Source organism: Natator depressus, chromosome 10 (genome assembly GCF_965152275.1).
Source record: "Natator depressus isolate rNatDep1 chromosome 10, rNatDep2.hap1, whole genome shotgun sequence".
Classification (NCBI taxonomy): Eukaryota; Metazoa; Chordata; order Testudines; family Cheloniidae; genus Natator; species Natator depressus.
This window is the reverse complement of record NC_134243.1, coordinates 42,300,132-42,314,063: the sequence shown is the minus strand read 5'-3', so window position 1 is coordinate 42,314,063 and position 13,932 is coordinate 42,300,132. Positions and strand designations below refer to the sequence as shown.

Sequence of the window (13,932 nt, the reverse complement as noted above, 5' to 3'; positions counted from 1 at the left end):
GCCTCAAGTTCCAGTCCAGTGCTCTAACCACTATGAAACACGGCTTTCCAGTGATCTTTATAATAAAAATCATGCATATTAAAACACTTGCAACTAAAGGCACCAATTTTTAATACTGCGTTTGGGAAGTCTACCTCATTCAGCACAGGCTGTGTGGCACAATTCAATGTACTTTGAAGACAGCAGTTTCCTGTTTTCTTTTTTTTGTTTTGTTTTTTAGTAACACACATTGTAGGCAGTAAATTAATTTACCCCAGTCTTTAAATCAGATACAGTGTTTAGGCTGTTTTAACTGTTCTTACCCTGTAGGTCATGGCACTGCCCAGATTGCTGCCTGGAAGGGGCACCCTGCTATGGAAAAGGTTGGGATTTGCAACACTATTTCATATTACAATGCAGGGCCCCTGGAAATGTTCCCTCTTATTCCCTCATTTAATAGCACCCTCCATGGACATGGGCCAGTACTGAGGGCTTTAGCTCGGAAGTGATTTTAACCTTTTTTCATTTGTAAACCCCTATAACATTTCAAATTAAGGTGTGGATTCCTTTGGAAATCTTAGACACAGACTGCGGACCCCCAGGGGTCCACAGACAACAGGTTGAAAACCACTGGCCTACGTAAACAGCAGATCTCCCAAGACTGTCCCCTAGTGGTGACAGGAAGGACTGCAGACAATCGTCCCTTTAAGAATGTACCCTAGAACTAGAGATGAAAAATAAATTCAAACTCAGCCATTTCTGGATATTTTTAATGAAAATTTAACAATCATAACATCTGAACAGTTGTAGAGAAGTGACAGCATAGCAGTGGCTTATTTAAAGCAAAGTCACATAGCGTTCCTACAGTGCAGCATCTTGTCCAGTTCAGAAAAATTAACCCAAAACCAGATACCAGTTGCATCGGTAGGGGCTTTCATCAGGAGATCCTAGCTGTCGAAGACAAGTGTCTCAACTCACTGATCATTTAGTGAACAGCTAAGCTGGTCCCTGCTTCTAGGAGTGTTCAATCAATTCAATGAAGACTAGAAGAAGATAAATCTGAGCCGACCCTCACTGCAGGGACTCAAACACCGGGAAGTTGGATACGCTGACTGACTCCTGTGTGAGGCTGCATACCCGACAAGGGGACTGGCCAGTGAGGGCCCAGCTGGGATTGTAATATCATTGGGCAATTACCTCAGAGCTTCCTAAAAAGGAGAAGGCAAGAAGGAAGCTGAGGGAGGAATCTGGAGTTATTGCCTCATAGAGGCTTTGGGGGGGGCCACTCTCTTGAGACAGGCAAGAGAAGAAGGCAGCATCCAGGGTAAGGAGCAGAGACGGTGGCATGAAGAGGAAAGCACAACTGGGCTGCAGGAAGAGTTAGGAGGAACAAAGGGAAAAGAAACAGCAGAACAAACAAGAGCTGGGTTGAATGGCTAGTCCCCACTAACAGCTTGTGCATTGGTGCGGAGAGAATCTTACACGCCAAAGGTGTGTCCACACTGGGGGGGGGGGGGGGTGTTACCACACGGTAACAGCTTAGCATGGAGAAAATAGTCTGCAGTTTTAACACCTTCAGTGGTCAAGGTAAAAGCTAGGCGGAGCCTAAGGTTTCATCCGACCAACTAAGACTACAACTGCCTGCCCCACCTGGCTAAACCCCTTGTGCCCCCAAGACCTGAGACAGACACAGACCAGTCACAAGCTATACAGTTAGGCACACAGCGCGAGTCAAGCCAGCCGGGCTTCCCAGCAATATCATCATGCTCAGGCATGTTCGGGACAGGGAGCAAACCCTGAGTTGAGGCCTCTGCTCCTGGAGGTAGGCAGGCATGGACGTAGACAGGAGTGGAGCCGTTCTGCTGCACTAGGAGTCGGGTGCAGTAGCACATGCAGTGCACAGGCAGGGCAGGGTCTGCAGGCTCCCCTGCTGGAGTGGAGCGGGGGGTGTCTGCTCTGAAGTGACTCTCACACTGGTACTGCGGCACTGCATATGTCACTACAAAGTAAAGAGGGTTTGTAGCTGCCAACCCGGCAGCTCCAGCCTGGGCTCTTCCACACACCAATCCCTGTGCATCCCCAGTGCAATAGCTGACTGGAGCTACCCTGCTGCGGATGGGCCAGGAGTCTCACGCAGCCTGCCCCGGCACTGGGACTCCTTCTTTATTGGATTTAAAATTCAAACAGTAGAAAAAAGGCAAAGTATCTAAATCAGCTCATTGCAAGAACAAGAGCAACAGGGACGACCTGTAGCACATGGGAGCAGCTATCGTCTGAGATACACACACAGCATGCAGGTCGAAGGGGTGGGGGCAGCTGAGCTCTCCGTTCAGAACCCACTGTATTCAGGATCACAGTATCCTGTAAAGAGAGGTTGAGCCTGGATGCCTCGCCTGGAATAGAAGAGACACAGGAATATTACACAGAACCCATTCAGGCTTCCAGTCCTTAAAGGGGAGGGAGTTACTCTTAACCCTTTGGTGCCCTGATGAGAGTGATGTGCTGAAGTACAGGGTTCATTTCTTCTCTCTCCTGCATACTGAAGTTTTGAGGTATCTGATGATATTTTAGGGCTCAGGAAAGTGAGGGATTAGACCAGTTTTCACAGGCTAAGCAGGGTGGAGCCTGGTCTCTACCTGAAGGGAGACCGTCAAGAAAAATCCACATGCTACAAGCAGCAGTGCTGGCAACTCTGTAGGGAGTGCTCTGCCATTGAATCAGCACTGAACCAATGCTTCAGCATGGCACTAGGGGTGCTGTGCTGCTGTGTGGTGCCATCTACCAGAGTTGGCAAACTAAGGTCCTGACCACTCATAGGCATTAATGATGCCATGGCACTTTGCATAACCCCAGTGCCCTGGTGAAATCCCAGCAGCCAGTTACAGTCTGCCTCCCTAGATTCCCTAGCAGCTCCAAAGGGACTCACTCCTCACTGCTGCCCCACCCCAGAGGTGACTGAGTGATTTCCTGTGTCTAGCTGGGGTCTTGGATGAAAGGAGCTAGGCCAGTCACAATTACCTGAGCAGTGTGCAGCGGAAATTTGCCAGTCGTCTATACGCATCTTGCAGACCTCTCACAGTCTTATTGCTCCACAGCCTCTCAGCTACGGCCCCAGCTCTTGGCCTTGAGGAAATGAGATGCAAAGATGTGTTACTCTACACTGGAAGTCAGAGGGCTGCTAAGAGCAGGTGCTCCCAAACACTCCTGCACTGAACTGTGAGATGAAACTGTTCCTATTGAGGCAGAAATGCAGGGATGTCAGCAGAAAAGCTGGACTAACCTCCCGGGGAATGCAAAGGGCTCCAGTAGCAATCCCTGGGAGTGGAGAGGCATTACTAACACCCAGGGTGCTATACTTTGCTATACGTGGGGTCAGCACAGACATGATTTACAAAAGGCTCTCCAAGGCCAGGAAAAATTGGAACAATGATGGAGGAGGCTGGGGAGCTGTGAGAAGAAGAATGTCAAATATGCCTTGAATATTATTAGTAACTATTAGTCCTTAAGACCTTAAAAGAGAAAAGCAACCATTCTATTCCCTTCTCCATGACAACCAGGATTGCACCTACAACTCCTTCGCCTGTTCCAAATGTTAGCTCCTCCTAAAGGAACTCAAGACAACAAGAGATCAACATCCACCTCCAGAGAGCAAGACAGATGGGGTTAAGAAACCTCAGACCCCCAGAAATAAGAAACAGGAAACACAAACTCTGCAAGCTCTTGTTACTCAGACAAGTTCCTCTCATGAGCAGCATGTGGACAGAGCATCTTGTGATGCTAGCTGGCTGCTATGAACACCCCCTTTCTCTTGCCCATAAAATCCCGAAGGAACCCCTTGCTTTCTGACAGCAGTGATCATTAGCCTGTTTCATCCTAGGAGTGAATTAAATGCCAGAAACTTTTTTGGGGCAGAGGGGAGCAACTATAAATCAAATAAACTGTTCAAATAGTAGCTTACTGTGAGACCCAGAAAACTAAAGGTTCCACAGGACAAACTTCCCAATACCCCAAGAAATCCAACCAACTAGCTTTCACCCCAAATTTTAAGATGTACATTTGCTTGCTTTATCAATCAAATGCACCCTCTCTCCAGTCTTGTTCCTTCAAAATATTTTTTTCTTGTATTGCAAGCCCTCAAGGATGTGAAATGCTGTATATATAATCAAAGAATGAATAGGCTAGATCCACTAAATTTAGCAGAATGATAAGGGATTTTGCTGGTTTTCTTTCTCAATGATTGTTGCACTCTAGAAGCGATATTAATTGTAAAGAACAAGGAGGAAAAAGACCATTGACAGATATAAGCACCTATACAGGGTACAGCTTTGAAATATTGAAAGAAATCGCTTAAAGGGGAGAAAATTCCAATTAACAGTAGGGATTAATAGAGAACTACAATCCTTGAAATGAAGAACAAAAACCTCTGATAAAAAACTTCTGATGAAAAAAAAACATTTACTGGATATCAAGGGAAGCAGCAGGAAAACTGAGTGCTGAAATGTGAGTTTGTTTGGTCAGTATCAAATTGGAAATAAAAGCCATGCCCCCTCCAACACTCCCTGTCCCTGAAAAGGTGTAAAACTGAGGTCACTGTGGGGGTGGGGCTCAGTTTGCTGAACCTTCTCTCCAAAATATACTGCAGAAGCGAGATTCAATACCAGACACCTGACCAGCCCCTGGAATGGGCAGACTCTCCCTTTCCTGGGTTCCCAGCACAAAGGAGGGGTGAGATTTCATTTCAGAGATTGTATTTATTTCTGCTCTTTAAATAAAAACCTGAAAGTTCCCTTGTTGAGTCACCACCCCTTCTAGTGAGACCTCAACGAACCCTATATTGAATATATAAAATTGGCCGAAGAGAACCTCAAATAATCATAAAAAGAAAAGGAGTACTTGTGGCACCTTAGAGACTAACCAATTTATTTGAGCATAAGCTTTCGTGAGCTACAGCTCACTTCATCGGATGCATCCGATGAAGTGAGCTGTAGCTCATGAAAGCTTATGCTCAAATAAATTGTCTAGTCTCTAAGGTGCCACAAGTACTCCTTTTCTTTTTGCGAATACAGACTAACATGGCAGTTACTCTGAAACCTGTCAAATAATCATAGAATATCAGGGTTGGAAGGGACCTCAGGAGGTCATCTAGTCCAACCCCCTGCTCAAAGCAGGACCAATCCCCAACTAAATCATAACTTGAAGAAATTGCTTTTGATGTTTTAAACTAGTCCTTTTTGTACCAAACACTAGAACCACACTGCTAAGATTGCCTTAAAACAAGTACATCCTAACTCTTTGCAGAATTACTTGAAATATGACAAATGTACTACAGATACTAAAGAATTGATAACTGACAATTATAAGCATAATAAGAAATATTGGTTATTTGTACTATTCTATGGTATAAACAGCATGTTGTATTCAGCACACACTAGAACTTCTGACATCTAAACTTGACTATAGACTATTGATTTTATACTTATGTGGTTCTGGCTGAATAAATAAACTTGTTGATTGGTTAAGAACAACTCAGTGTCCTGATTAGAAAAGCACTGTCCCAAGGTAAAAGTAGATCTGAAAAGAAGGCAGTGTTAATGAGTAAGTTATTGCTCCCTGTACTAAATAAAAAGGGGTTCTCTGAATTATTTTCCATTCCAATATTGGCTAGAACATTTATTCAATTGGCAAATCTAGTTTGTCACGTTTCAGCTTTAAAATCTAACTGGCACCTGAGCAAATTAATAACATTGACCCATTCATGCTTCCACGTCACTGGGAAAGCAGAGTGCCATTTGCCTGCGGGATTAATGGTGTGGCTGCAGCTCAAGCCAGCACACCCAAACTAGCCTTAATCTAACTAGCTCAGGGCCCAGATTAGTGAAGCTCTGGGAGCATGGGACTTCAGCACAGGCTGTACAAATCTTCCCAGGACTGCCATGGCTTCGCTGTTACTGGTACCTGAGCTAAATTAAAGCTAGCTTGGATATGTCTGCACATGTGGCAATCACACCCGGTGATTGCAGCATAGACAGACCCTAGAAAGGTGGGTGGTGGGAAAGAAGAGAAATAGGAGTCTCTTAGCAAACAGGATGTTATGCCAGTCCACAGCCAATACACTGAATGTACTTAAGGAAACCCCGCCTGCTGGTTCCTTGCAGATGTTCCCCCAACAAACACCAACATGCCTATCATTGCCATACCTGGAAACAGACTGAACAGGGTGGGATGGCAGAGCAGACAACACAGGATTACATGCTCACGAAGTTTTGCAGCAAAAACATGAGCCCCTGCCCCTGCATAGTAAAGTATAAGTGGAGAAGAGGAGAAAGCTGAGCTGAGATTAACCAGTCTTTCTACAGAGGCTTTAAGACAGGAAGGTTGGCTAAGTCCTGTATAAGGGTCCCTAAATCAGGCATTGATCAACAGTTAGATTCATTCACTTAGAGCTTCTAGGAGAGAAGGCAGGAAGGAAACAAAAGGAGGACGGTAGCACGACAACCTCATAGAGGTTTTACAATGCCTCCCTCCTGGGGGAGGTAATGAGTCCCACAGGGCCTAGAGAATACTAGCTGACACCTCTCCTTTGCTAATTGAGCTGGGGGGCCTGGAGCAGGCCAGTTTGGCATGAGAATGACAGGAGCAGAGCAAGGCCACTGGTCTGGTGGGACAACATTTTAAGTCAACGTAATTATTTTTTATTTTTATAATAATTTAGCAAGTGAGTGTTTAAAAAAAAAAGCCATTGGAAAACAAGAGCTCAAGGAACCACTCTGTGCCCAGCCTATGGTAACAGCCAGTTAACTCTGCTCCAGCAGGAACTGGAGACTGTAAATAATTCAGGCCATTCAGTTCAGCACAAGGCAGTCAGATGGAGGTGGGATTCACTGTAAGGCACAAGGACCAAAGCCTGGTACCATTCAGCACCCAAAAGATGGGGACTCTAAAGCACCGAAGCACAGCTGCTCATCTACAAAGGTTGCCTGCCACCCGGGGCCTGTGTATTTACAGTGGAAACATGCCCAACTGGAAGGCCGCTGTCTGCTAAGATCTGCCAGTACATCTACATTCTGAAAACAGGGAATCCTGCACTACACTGCCTTCCTCCCATAGAGTGTCGTGCTAGGCACAGGTCCCCTACACCTTGAGCTGCTATGGATGCTGTGACGCACTCACCACAACGTGGGGCTTCCCTCTGTGGAGTTTCACTATATCCAAGCAGACAGCCATAAATCCAGGTTTACAGGTGAGCCAGCCACTACAGCGATGGGAGACAGATCAGGAGACCACCACACCTGCTGTACTCCCATTGAGACACAGGGGCCCAATTCTCTTCTTCCCACAATCTCGCCCTATTGGCCCCAGTGGAGTGGAGTTCCCTGCAATTTACACAATGCAGTGGGAAATCGGGCCAAGGACCATCGCCCATGTTAGAAGAGAAGGGCTCAAGCCAGCCCCCCACCACTCTGATGGGTTCTCTTACCAGAGCCTGGGCGTCAGGTTAGTTACATCCACATATTCACCCCACATGCAGGCCTCTCCGCCAATCACCAGCTCCTTCTGCTCAGGGCTGCCTGTCAAAAGAGACACTTGTTCGAATGACAAAGGATCAGAATATGGGGTGGCATGTACCCTCTGTCCCCGCCCACAGAGAGGAGTCTGTTATAGCATCCAGCTACAGAGCCTAGCTAATCAGCTCAAGCTGCAGAGACTCAGGCTTCTGCCCTGGAGGTCCCCGATGGCAAACATCAGCTACACGTGCTGAAGGACAGTTTGACTGTTTCACGCCAGAGGGAGGCTGTTCAGTGCCCATCCCCTGACAAGCAGCGCAGCTGCCAGTCACTGGAGCCAAGGGCACAGGAACTTGTGCTCACTTGGTTCAGCAGTAGGAAGTACTTGACTGGCCTGCTTGTTAGTTGACTGACCAGCCAGGACTGCTACATCACCCCCTCGACAGCCAGCTGTGTGTGAGGCCCCGCAAGGGAGGCTGACACAGCCCACACGTGCAAGGGACACACCTTCAAACTCCAGAGGCTCCACCTGGTAAGCCGTCTGCCAGTCCTGCCCATATGAGATGCGGTTGAGATACCAGGGGGCAGACAGCAGGGCCCTGTAACCGGCCTTGGTGACTCGAGCCACCTCCTGCTGGTACGGCCCGGCGTTCTCCCGCCATACGTGGATGATGGTGTCTGGCTTCACCTGGCCACGCATGACAGAAATACGCATGATGCTCCATGCAAGGGGTCAGCGTGCCCCATTCCCCTAGCACACGAGAAGAGCCAGGCCAACAGCCCCCGAGGCAATCTGCAGCACACAGCACTGCAAGGCACACACCACCCACGTGGGGACCTTCAGCAGGGACATGGGAACAGTGCAACCCAAGGACGACCCTCAGTTCACACTCCCCAGAGCCACACACACCCCTGTGCTGTACACACTTTTCTCCTGCTAGCTCAGCCTGGGACCCTGCAGCAGAAATGGGAAGTCACTGCTGCACTGGTAATGGCAAGAGTCAGCAAGACGATTCTTCTAGACAACCACATCCCTACCTGATAGCAATGTAGCACAGGCACGCTGCGCCCTCATGTGAAACTGACCCCACGGAGGGCACTTCCGTCATCCTTCCTACTCCACGCACCCAGCCCAAAGGGTAAACTAGGAAGGATGCTCTAGCAGACAGGGCACTGGACTAAGACTCTGGACTTCCTATGTGACCTCGGTCAAGTCTCTGAGCTCTGCCTGTGCCTCAGTACCCCAGACTACAGCCCCTGCAAGCCTCCCAGTGAGAAAAGACTGTGAGGTGCTCAGTTACTATGGCAACGAGGGCCGTGTAAGTACCTAGACAGCTCACTCCCAGGGGAGTCCCTGCTGCTCTGCTCTTCCCCTAGCCAACGCCCTCTCTGACCCACACAATCCCCTCAAGGTACCAGGCAGAAGTGGCTGGCTTCAGCTGGGGAAAGAGAAGTGGAGAGGCCTGGAGAGAGAGATGCTGGGAGTGCCTTCCCTGAGGAGGGAGCAGCAAGGCTGCAGCAGCAGGGCAGCTCTGAGTTCTCAAATGCCATGCCAGCAAGTGACAGTGCCTGGTTGTATTCCTCACCCAACCCCACCACCAGCAGGGTCATGGTGTGAGCCAGCCCCCTGCACTGGCCTGGAGTGGGTATAGTGAGCAGCTGATAGAGTAGGCTGTGACCGAATAACCACAAGTTGCGAACAGCACACCTGCTGCGGAGGGAGCTATGGACCTAAAGGGAGAGCATGCCTGGGACAGGATCAAAGACCTGCCTCTTAAGGGATCAGGCCACAAGGAATCAGGGGAAGAACCATGGCTAACAAAGGAGGGAAAAAGCCCATGGGCGAGGGTGGAGAATTCCCCCCTCTCCACCAACCCCTGGCCCAAGAGCAAACCCAGTGCCTGGCAGAGCCCAGCAGGGGATGGGGCAGGAGGAGACCATGCAGTAAGCAGACATCCCTCCATCAACACACAGCCAGGCCCCTCCATTCCCAAGGCACACTGAGACACACTGCATTGGCTGTTGCTGAGAGCCAGGGGCCTGTAGCAGGGAAAACAGAGCGGCTCTCACCTTCACGCCATTATCGAACACCTCCTGCCACACTACATAGCCCTTGCCATAGGAAGAGATGATATCCAGCAGCCTGGAGCCAGGAGAGAAGCAGTACAGAATAAACAGGGACAGCTCCCCCACCACTGAGCTGCAGTGACCAAGGAGAGTCCAGCCAGAGCCTCCATCACTCAAGTCAGGGCCTGTGTCTAGACAGGAACGTTACCTAGGCCAGGAGCTTACCTTGGTTCTCTCCCTTCCCCATCCCAAGGCAGGTCCTAACCAGGGCTCCCAGTCCATCACCCACCCACTATCGAGAGCCATCATCAACCCTGAACCCCTTTGAGGTAAACTCTCCACACAAGCCTGTGTGGGACAAGGTGTGTTGGGGCCATACCCAGGTACCAGCTTTGGAGTGGAGGTGGGTATTCTCAAGGGGGCCTGCTCCCCAGGAGGAAATACGGTGTGGTGGGGTGGATGTGTGAGCCACGGAAGGCACACTGGTTGTGCTGCAGCTGCTGCTCTCTGCAGGCCCCTGTCACGGCCCTCACCTCTGGATGTAGAAAGACTCCAGTTTGGCGTAGTCTTGGCCAAACCCCATCCTCTGCATGAAGGCCTGGATTTCCGGATTCGACCTCCTGTGCATCAAAGAGAGGAGCAGTATGAAAGCACAGGCCGCACTGCGGAGTGTCCAGCACCCTGGAGACATGTGCCAAGAGCAACAGGAAGGAGAGCGAGTCACGGGGCTGCTGTGCCTCAATGGCCATCTCTACAGGGTGGGAGGGATCATCCCCAATGGCCCGAAGGATGCAAGCCCGAGAGCTGTCTCTGGATGGGCTGGTGGTGTCTGCTTCCCTCGGGCAGCCGCTCAGCGCTAATGTCTCTTGCCTTGTGTAGTAGGACAAAGGCTGGGGGCTGACTTGTTTTATTAGGCCAAGAGTGACTGCTAGTGAGGAAGGATGGTCTGTGGCCAAGGCACAACTAGGAGGACCTGGGTTGTGTTCCCAGCTCTGCCACAAACACAGTGTGACCTCATGCCTCTCTGTGCCTCAGTTCCCCCTCTGATAATAGCACTGCCCTGCCTCCCTGTCTCTCTTTTCTATTTAGCCTGGAAGCTCCCTGCGGCAGGGACTGTCTCTCACTGTGTTTACATACAGTGCCTAGCACAGCAAGGTGTCAATCTCATTTGGGGCTTCTAAGCACTGCTATAATCCAGACCATTCCTAGCTAGTGATCAGAGTCGACAGTCCAAGGTCATTTATCCCATGGACTTGTCCCTGCTATCCCGGCTGCCGTCGAGCAGCTACAAAGAAGCGTAACCCACCAGCAGGTGAAGTCAACCTCGTCGCCGCCAAGGTGGAGGTAGAAGTCTGGGAACACAGTGCTGACCTCCCTAAAGAGCTCTGTCATGAACTGGTAAGTGGTGTTGAGGATGGGGTTGACCGGCCCGTGGACCCCGGAGGGAATCGAGCCTGCATAGCAGGGCGTCAGCAAGCCTGGAGCACCTGGATCAATACCAAAAAATGCTGTAAGGAAGAGTTTACGTGCCACCAAGCTCTGGGTCACTGGCTGGCCAATGCCACCTGCTGCTCCCCACCACTGGAGGGGACAGCCAGGCAACTCCAGGCACAGCAAACAAGGGGGTCAGGGAGAGGAGAGAGCAAAGGCTCCACGCAGGACAGGCAGCTGCTTGGTTGGAGCTGTCTTCTCCCATCTCATGCTTCAGTAACGCACATGCCAGCGCACAGCCCCCAACACCAAGCGAGCATGTCCCAGCCACAGATCTCAACACATAGCACACAAGTGGGGTATGTCCCATCACCCCGCTGGACAGGGGCAGACTGCGGCACAGAGAGGGGAAGTGATGTACCCAAGGTCAGCCAGCAGGTCAGTCACAGAACTGGGAATAGACCCAGACCTCTGGACTCCCAGTCCAGTGCTTCATCTGGGTCAGGCAGCCTCAAGTATGCCAAGAAAGGCTGAGAACTCTGCGGCTGCGCTGGAGCAGGTAGCTGTGTGCAGGGAGTCATCTCTGCAGGATGGGAAGGGGCCAGAACCTGACCCCCTCCACACCAGGCTCTTAGCATACGTGAGGAGATGGACTGGGAAATGTAACAGTTACATGGATTAAGGTCCCACAAGGGGGTGATGGCTCCAGACTATTGTGCTCCCGAAGGAAAGCACAATACTAACTGACTGGAAGGACGTGGACTAGCCAAGATCTGGAATTCTCCTCCCCTTGCCTAAATCTTGTGTTCATTAATGGGCCTGGACTGGATTATGGTCCCCCAGCCCATCCCCTCCCTTACAAATTCAGTGCTCGTGAAGCAGATTAGCAAGCAATGTTCTGAGACAGGCATGGAGCAGGTGTGTGCTGAGATGAGCTGAGGTGTATTGGCAGAGGCGTTGGGGGCCCAGGACTGGGATAGCAAGGATGCTGTAGGTCAGGAGTGAGGTACACAGTCGGGGGAGGACAGCACAAACAGCATCTCCCTGTACTATGCCTGGTTATATCCTCCCCTGAGTTCCTCAGACCCACCAGACAAGCGGACAGGATAGCTAAGAGCAAGTTACTGGCCAGGCCCAGGCTCTGACAAAGGGATGCACACACATCTAGCTGGATATCTGTGCTAAGACCTAGATCACTGAGACCCATCTTTGGGCACAACCCCAGAATCCCCAACCCACCCTTTGCTCTGGGGCCTAGGGCAGGCCCCATTCCTTACCTGGGCCCCAAGAGTGGGTGTGGCCAGGGGTGTCAAACTCCGAAATGACTCGGATCCCACGTAGCCTGGCGTACTCGATCACCAGCTTCACGTCGTTCAGCGTGTACACGTGGGTGACGGGATTGTAAGCTCCCTGGGAGGGCACAGGAATCACAGGTCCCTACTGCTCCAGGGTGCACCCATTCAGACCCACCCCGCCTATCGTTAGCCATCACCAATAGTCAGCTTCCCACTGCGCTGACAGGAAAGGCCCCGTGCCTGGCCCAAGCAACCTGTAATGATTGGAAAGCTTTGGTGCAGTGCACAGAGCTCTGCCTCCCTCCCACAACAGTACCAGCTGGGCAGCAGCCACTGCCAGCACCACTTCCCATTTGGGGCGGAGAAGTCTGGATAGACAACCCCTGCCGAGTAACTGGCTACACTTTATGTGCTCCCCCAGCAGGCCAGCGTGTGGTTGGGAATTCCTCCTGCCAGGCTGCAGCCCAGCCCAGGTTCCCAGGCTGACCAGCAAATTTCCAGGAACTGCATAAGTTCTTTCCTCACATCTGTTCTGACTCAGTCACGTAAGAGCGAAGAAAGATGGGCAGCTGCCCCTGGGGGACCCAGATCTGTCCCCAGGGCTGCTAGCAAGGAAGCTCTTGTTCGTTACAGGTCACCAGCATTGCTCCTTACATTCTAGGGTGAAATTAGAGCAGGGGTTCTCAAACTTCATTGCACCGCGACCCCCTTCTGACAACAAAAATTACTACACGACGCCAGGAGGGGGACTGAAGCCTGAACCCACTCAAGCCCTAGCCCTGCCCCCCGGGTAGGGGGGAGGGCAAGCCAAAGCCCCAGGCCTTCAGTCCCAGGCAGGGGGCCTGTAATTTGAGCCCCGATGCCCAGGGCGGAAGCCATCAGGCTTCAGCTTCAGCCCTGGGCAATGGGTCTCAGGCTTCTGCCCCAGCAAGTCTAAGCCAGCCCTGGTGACCCCATTAAAATGGGGTCGATTCCCACTTTGGGGTCCCAACCCACAATTTGATAACAGCTGAATTAGAGAATACGGCTCTTAAACTGAGACCAGTCATGCCAGCTAAAGTGCAGCACATGGCCAGGGTCTCTCCATTCGCAGCCCTGGACCTGTATTCCCTGCTATCCCAGCTCTGACCCCACACACATTGCCCGTGCACCTCAGTCCTGCCCTAACCCGCTCCGCTATCCCAGCCCTGGATCCGTCAGACACCAACACTGCCAATTATGCTAAGTTATGCATGTTGCGATTCAGTGACGCAAATATTGTCCAGGGCCTGGACTGAGACCACTGGACTCATTTCATTTGTGATCCAGGCTTCTATTTCAAACCTGATCTTTCCTTGCAACACAAAGCCAAAGAATGCATGATGCTGCAGTTTCTAACAGAGGGGGTACTAACAGAATCAGGTGCTGAGGGCAGCACAGAGGTTTGGCCTGATGGCATATGGGCTGAGGACCCCCTTTTACACAGAGAGCACACGCACAGAGATATCCATCAGGAGAGGACAAAGAATATGGGGCCAACTTCTCCTTTGCAGGACACAGGGGATTCCCACTGGCTTTAGTGGGGGCCCCAGACATTAGTGGTGGGAGAACAGGACCCCTGGCGCTTGCTCTGAGAGCATGTCAGAGTTTAGGGTGCCACACAAGGAATGGGATGC

General features: G+C 50.9%; 1 protein-coding gene across 2 annotated transcripts in view; it reads right to left on the bottom strand.

Annotated features, from left to right (window-relative positions):
- Positions 1-737: 737 nt before the first annotated feature.
- Positions 738-13,932, bottom strand: part of HEXA (hexosaminidase subunit alpha) — a 29,390-nt gene continuing 16,195 nt past the window's right edge. The window contains exons 7-14 of one of the 2 annotated variants that reach the window (XM_074965884.1): positions 12,260-12,392; positions 10,858-11,038; positions 10,085-10,171; positions 9,555-9,627; positions 7,992-8,172; positions 7,457-7,547; positions 2,998-3,102; positions 738-2,372 (exon numbers count right to left, since the gene is read on the bottom strand). In XM_074965884.1, coding sequence (XP_074821985.1) covers positions 2,309-2,372; positions 2,998-3,102; positions 7,457-7,547; positions 7,992-8,172; positions 9,555-9,627; positions 10,085-10,171; positions 10,858-11,038; positions 12,260-12,392 — 915 coding nt within the window. In that variant the 3' untranslated portion in view covers positions 738-2,308. Of the gene's footprint in view, positions 2,373-2,997; positions 3,103-7,018; positions 7,353-7,456; positions 7,548-7,991; positions 8,173-9,554; positions 9,628-10,084; positions 10,172-10,857; positions 11,039-12,259; positions 12,393-13,932 lie in introns of those variants that run through there. The other variant, XM_074965885.1, reaches the window with a different exon arrangement.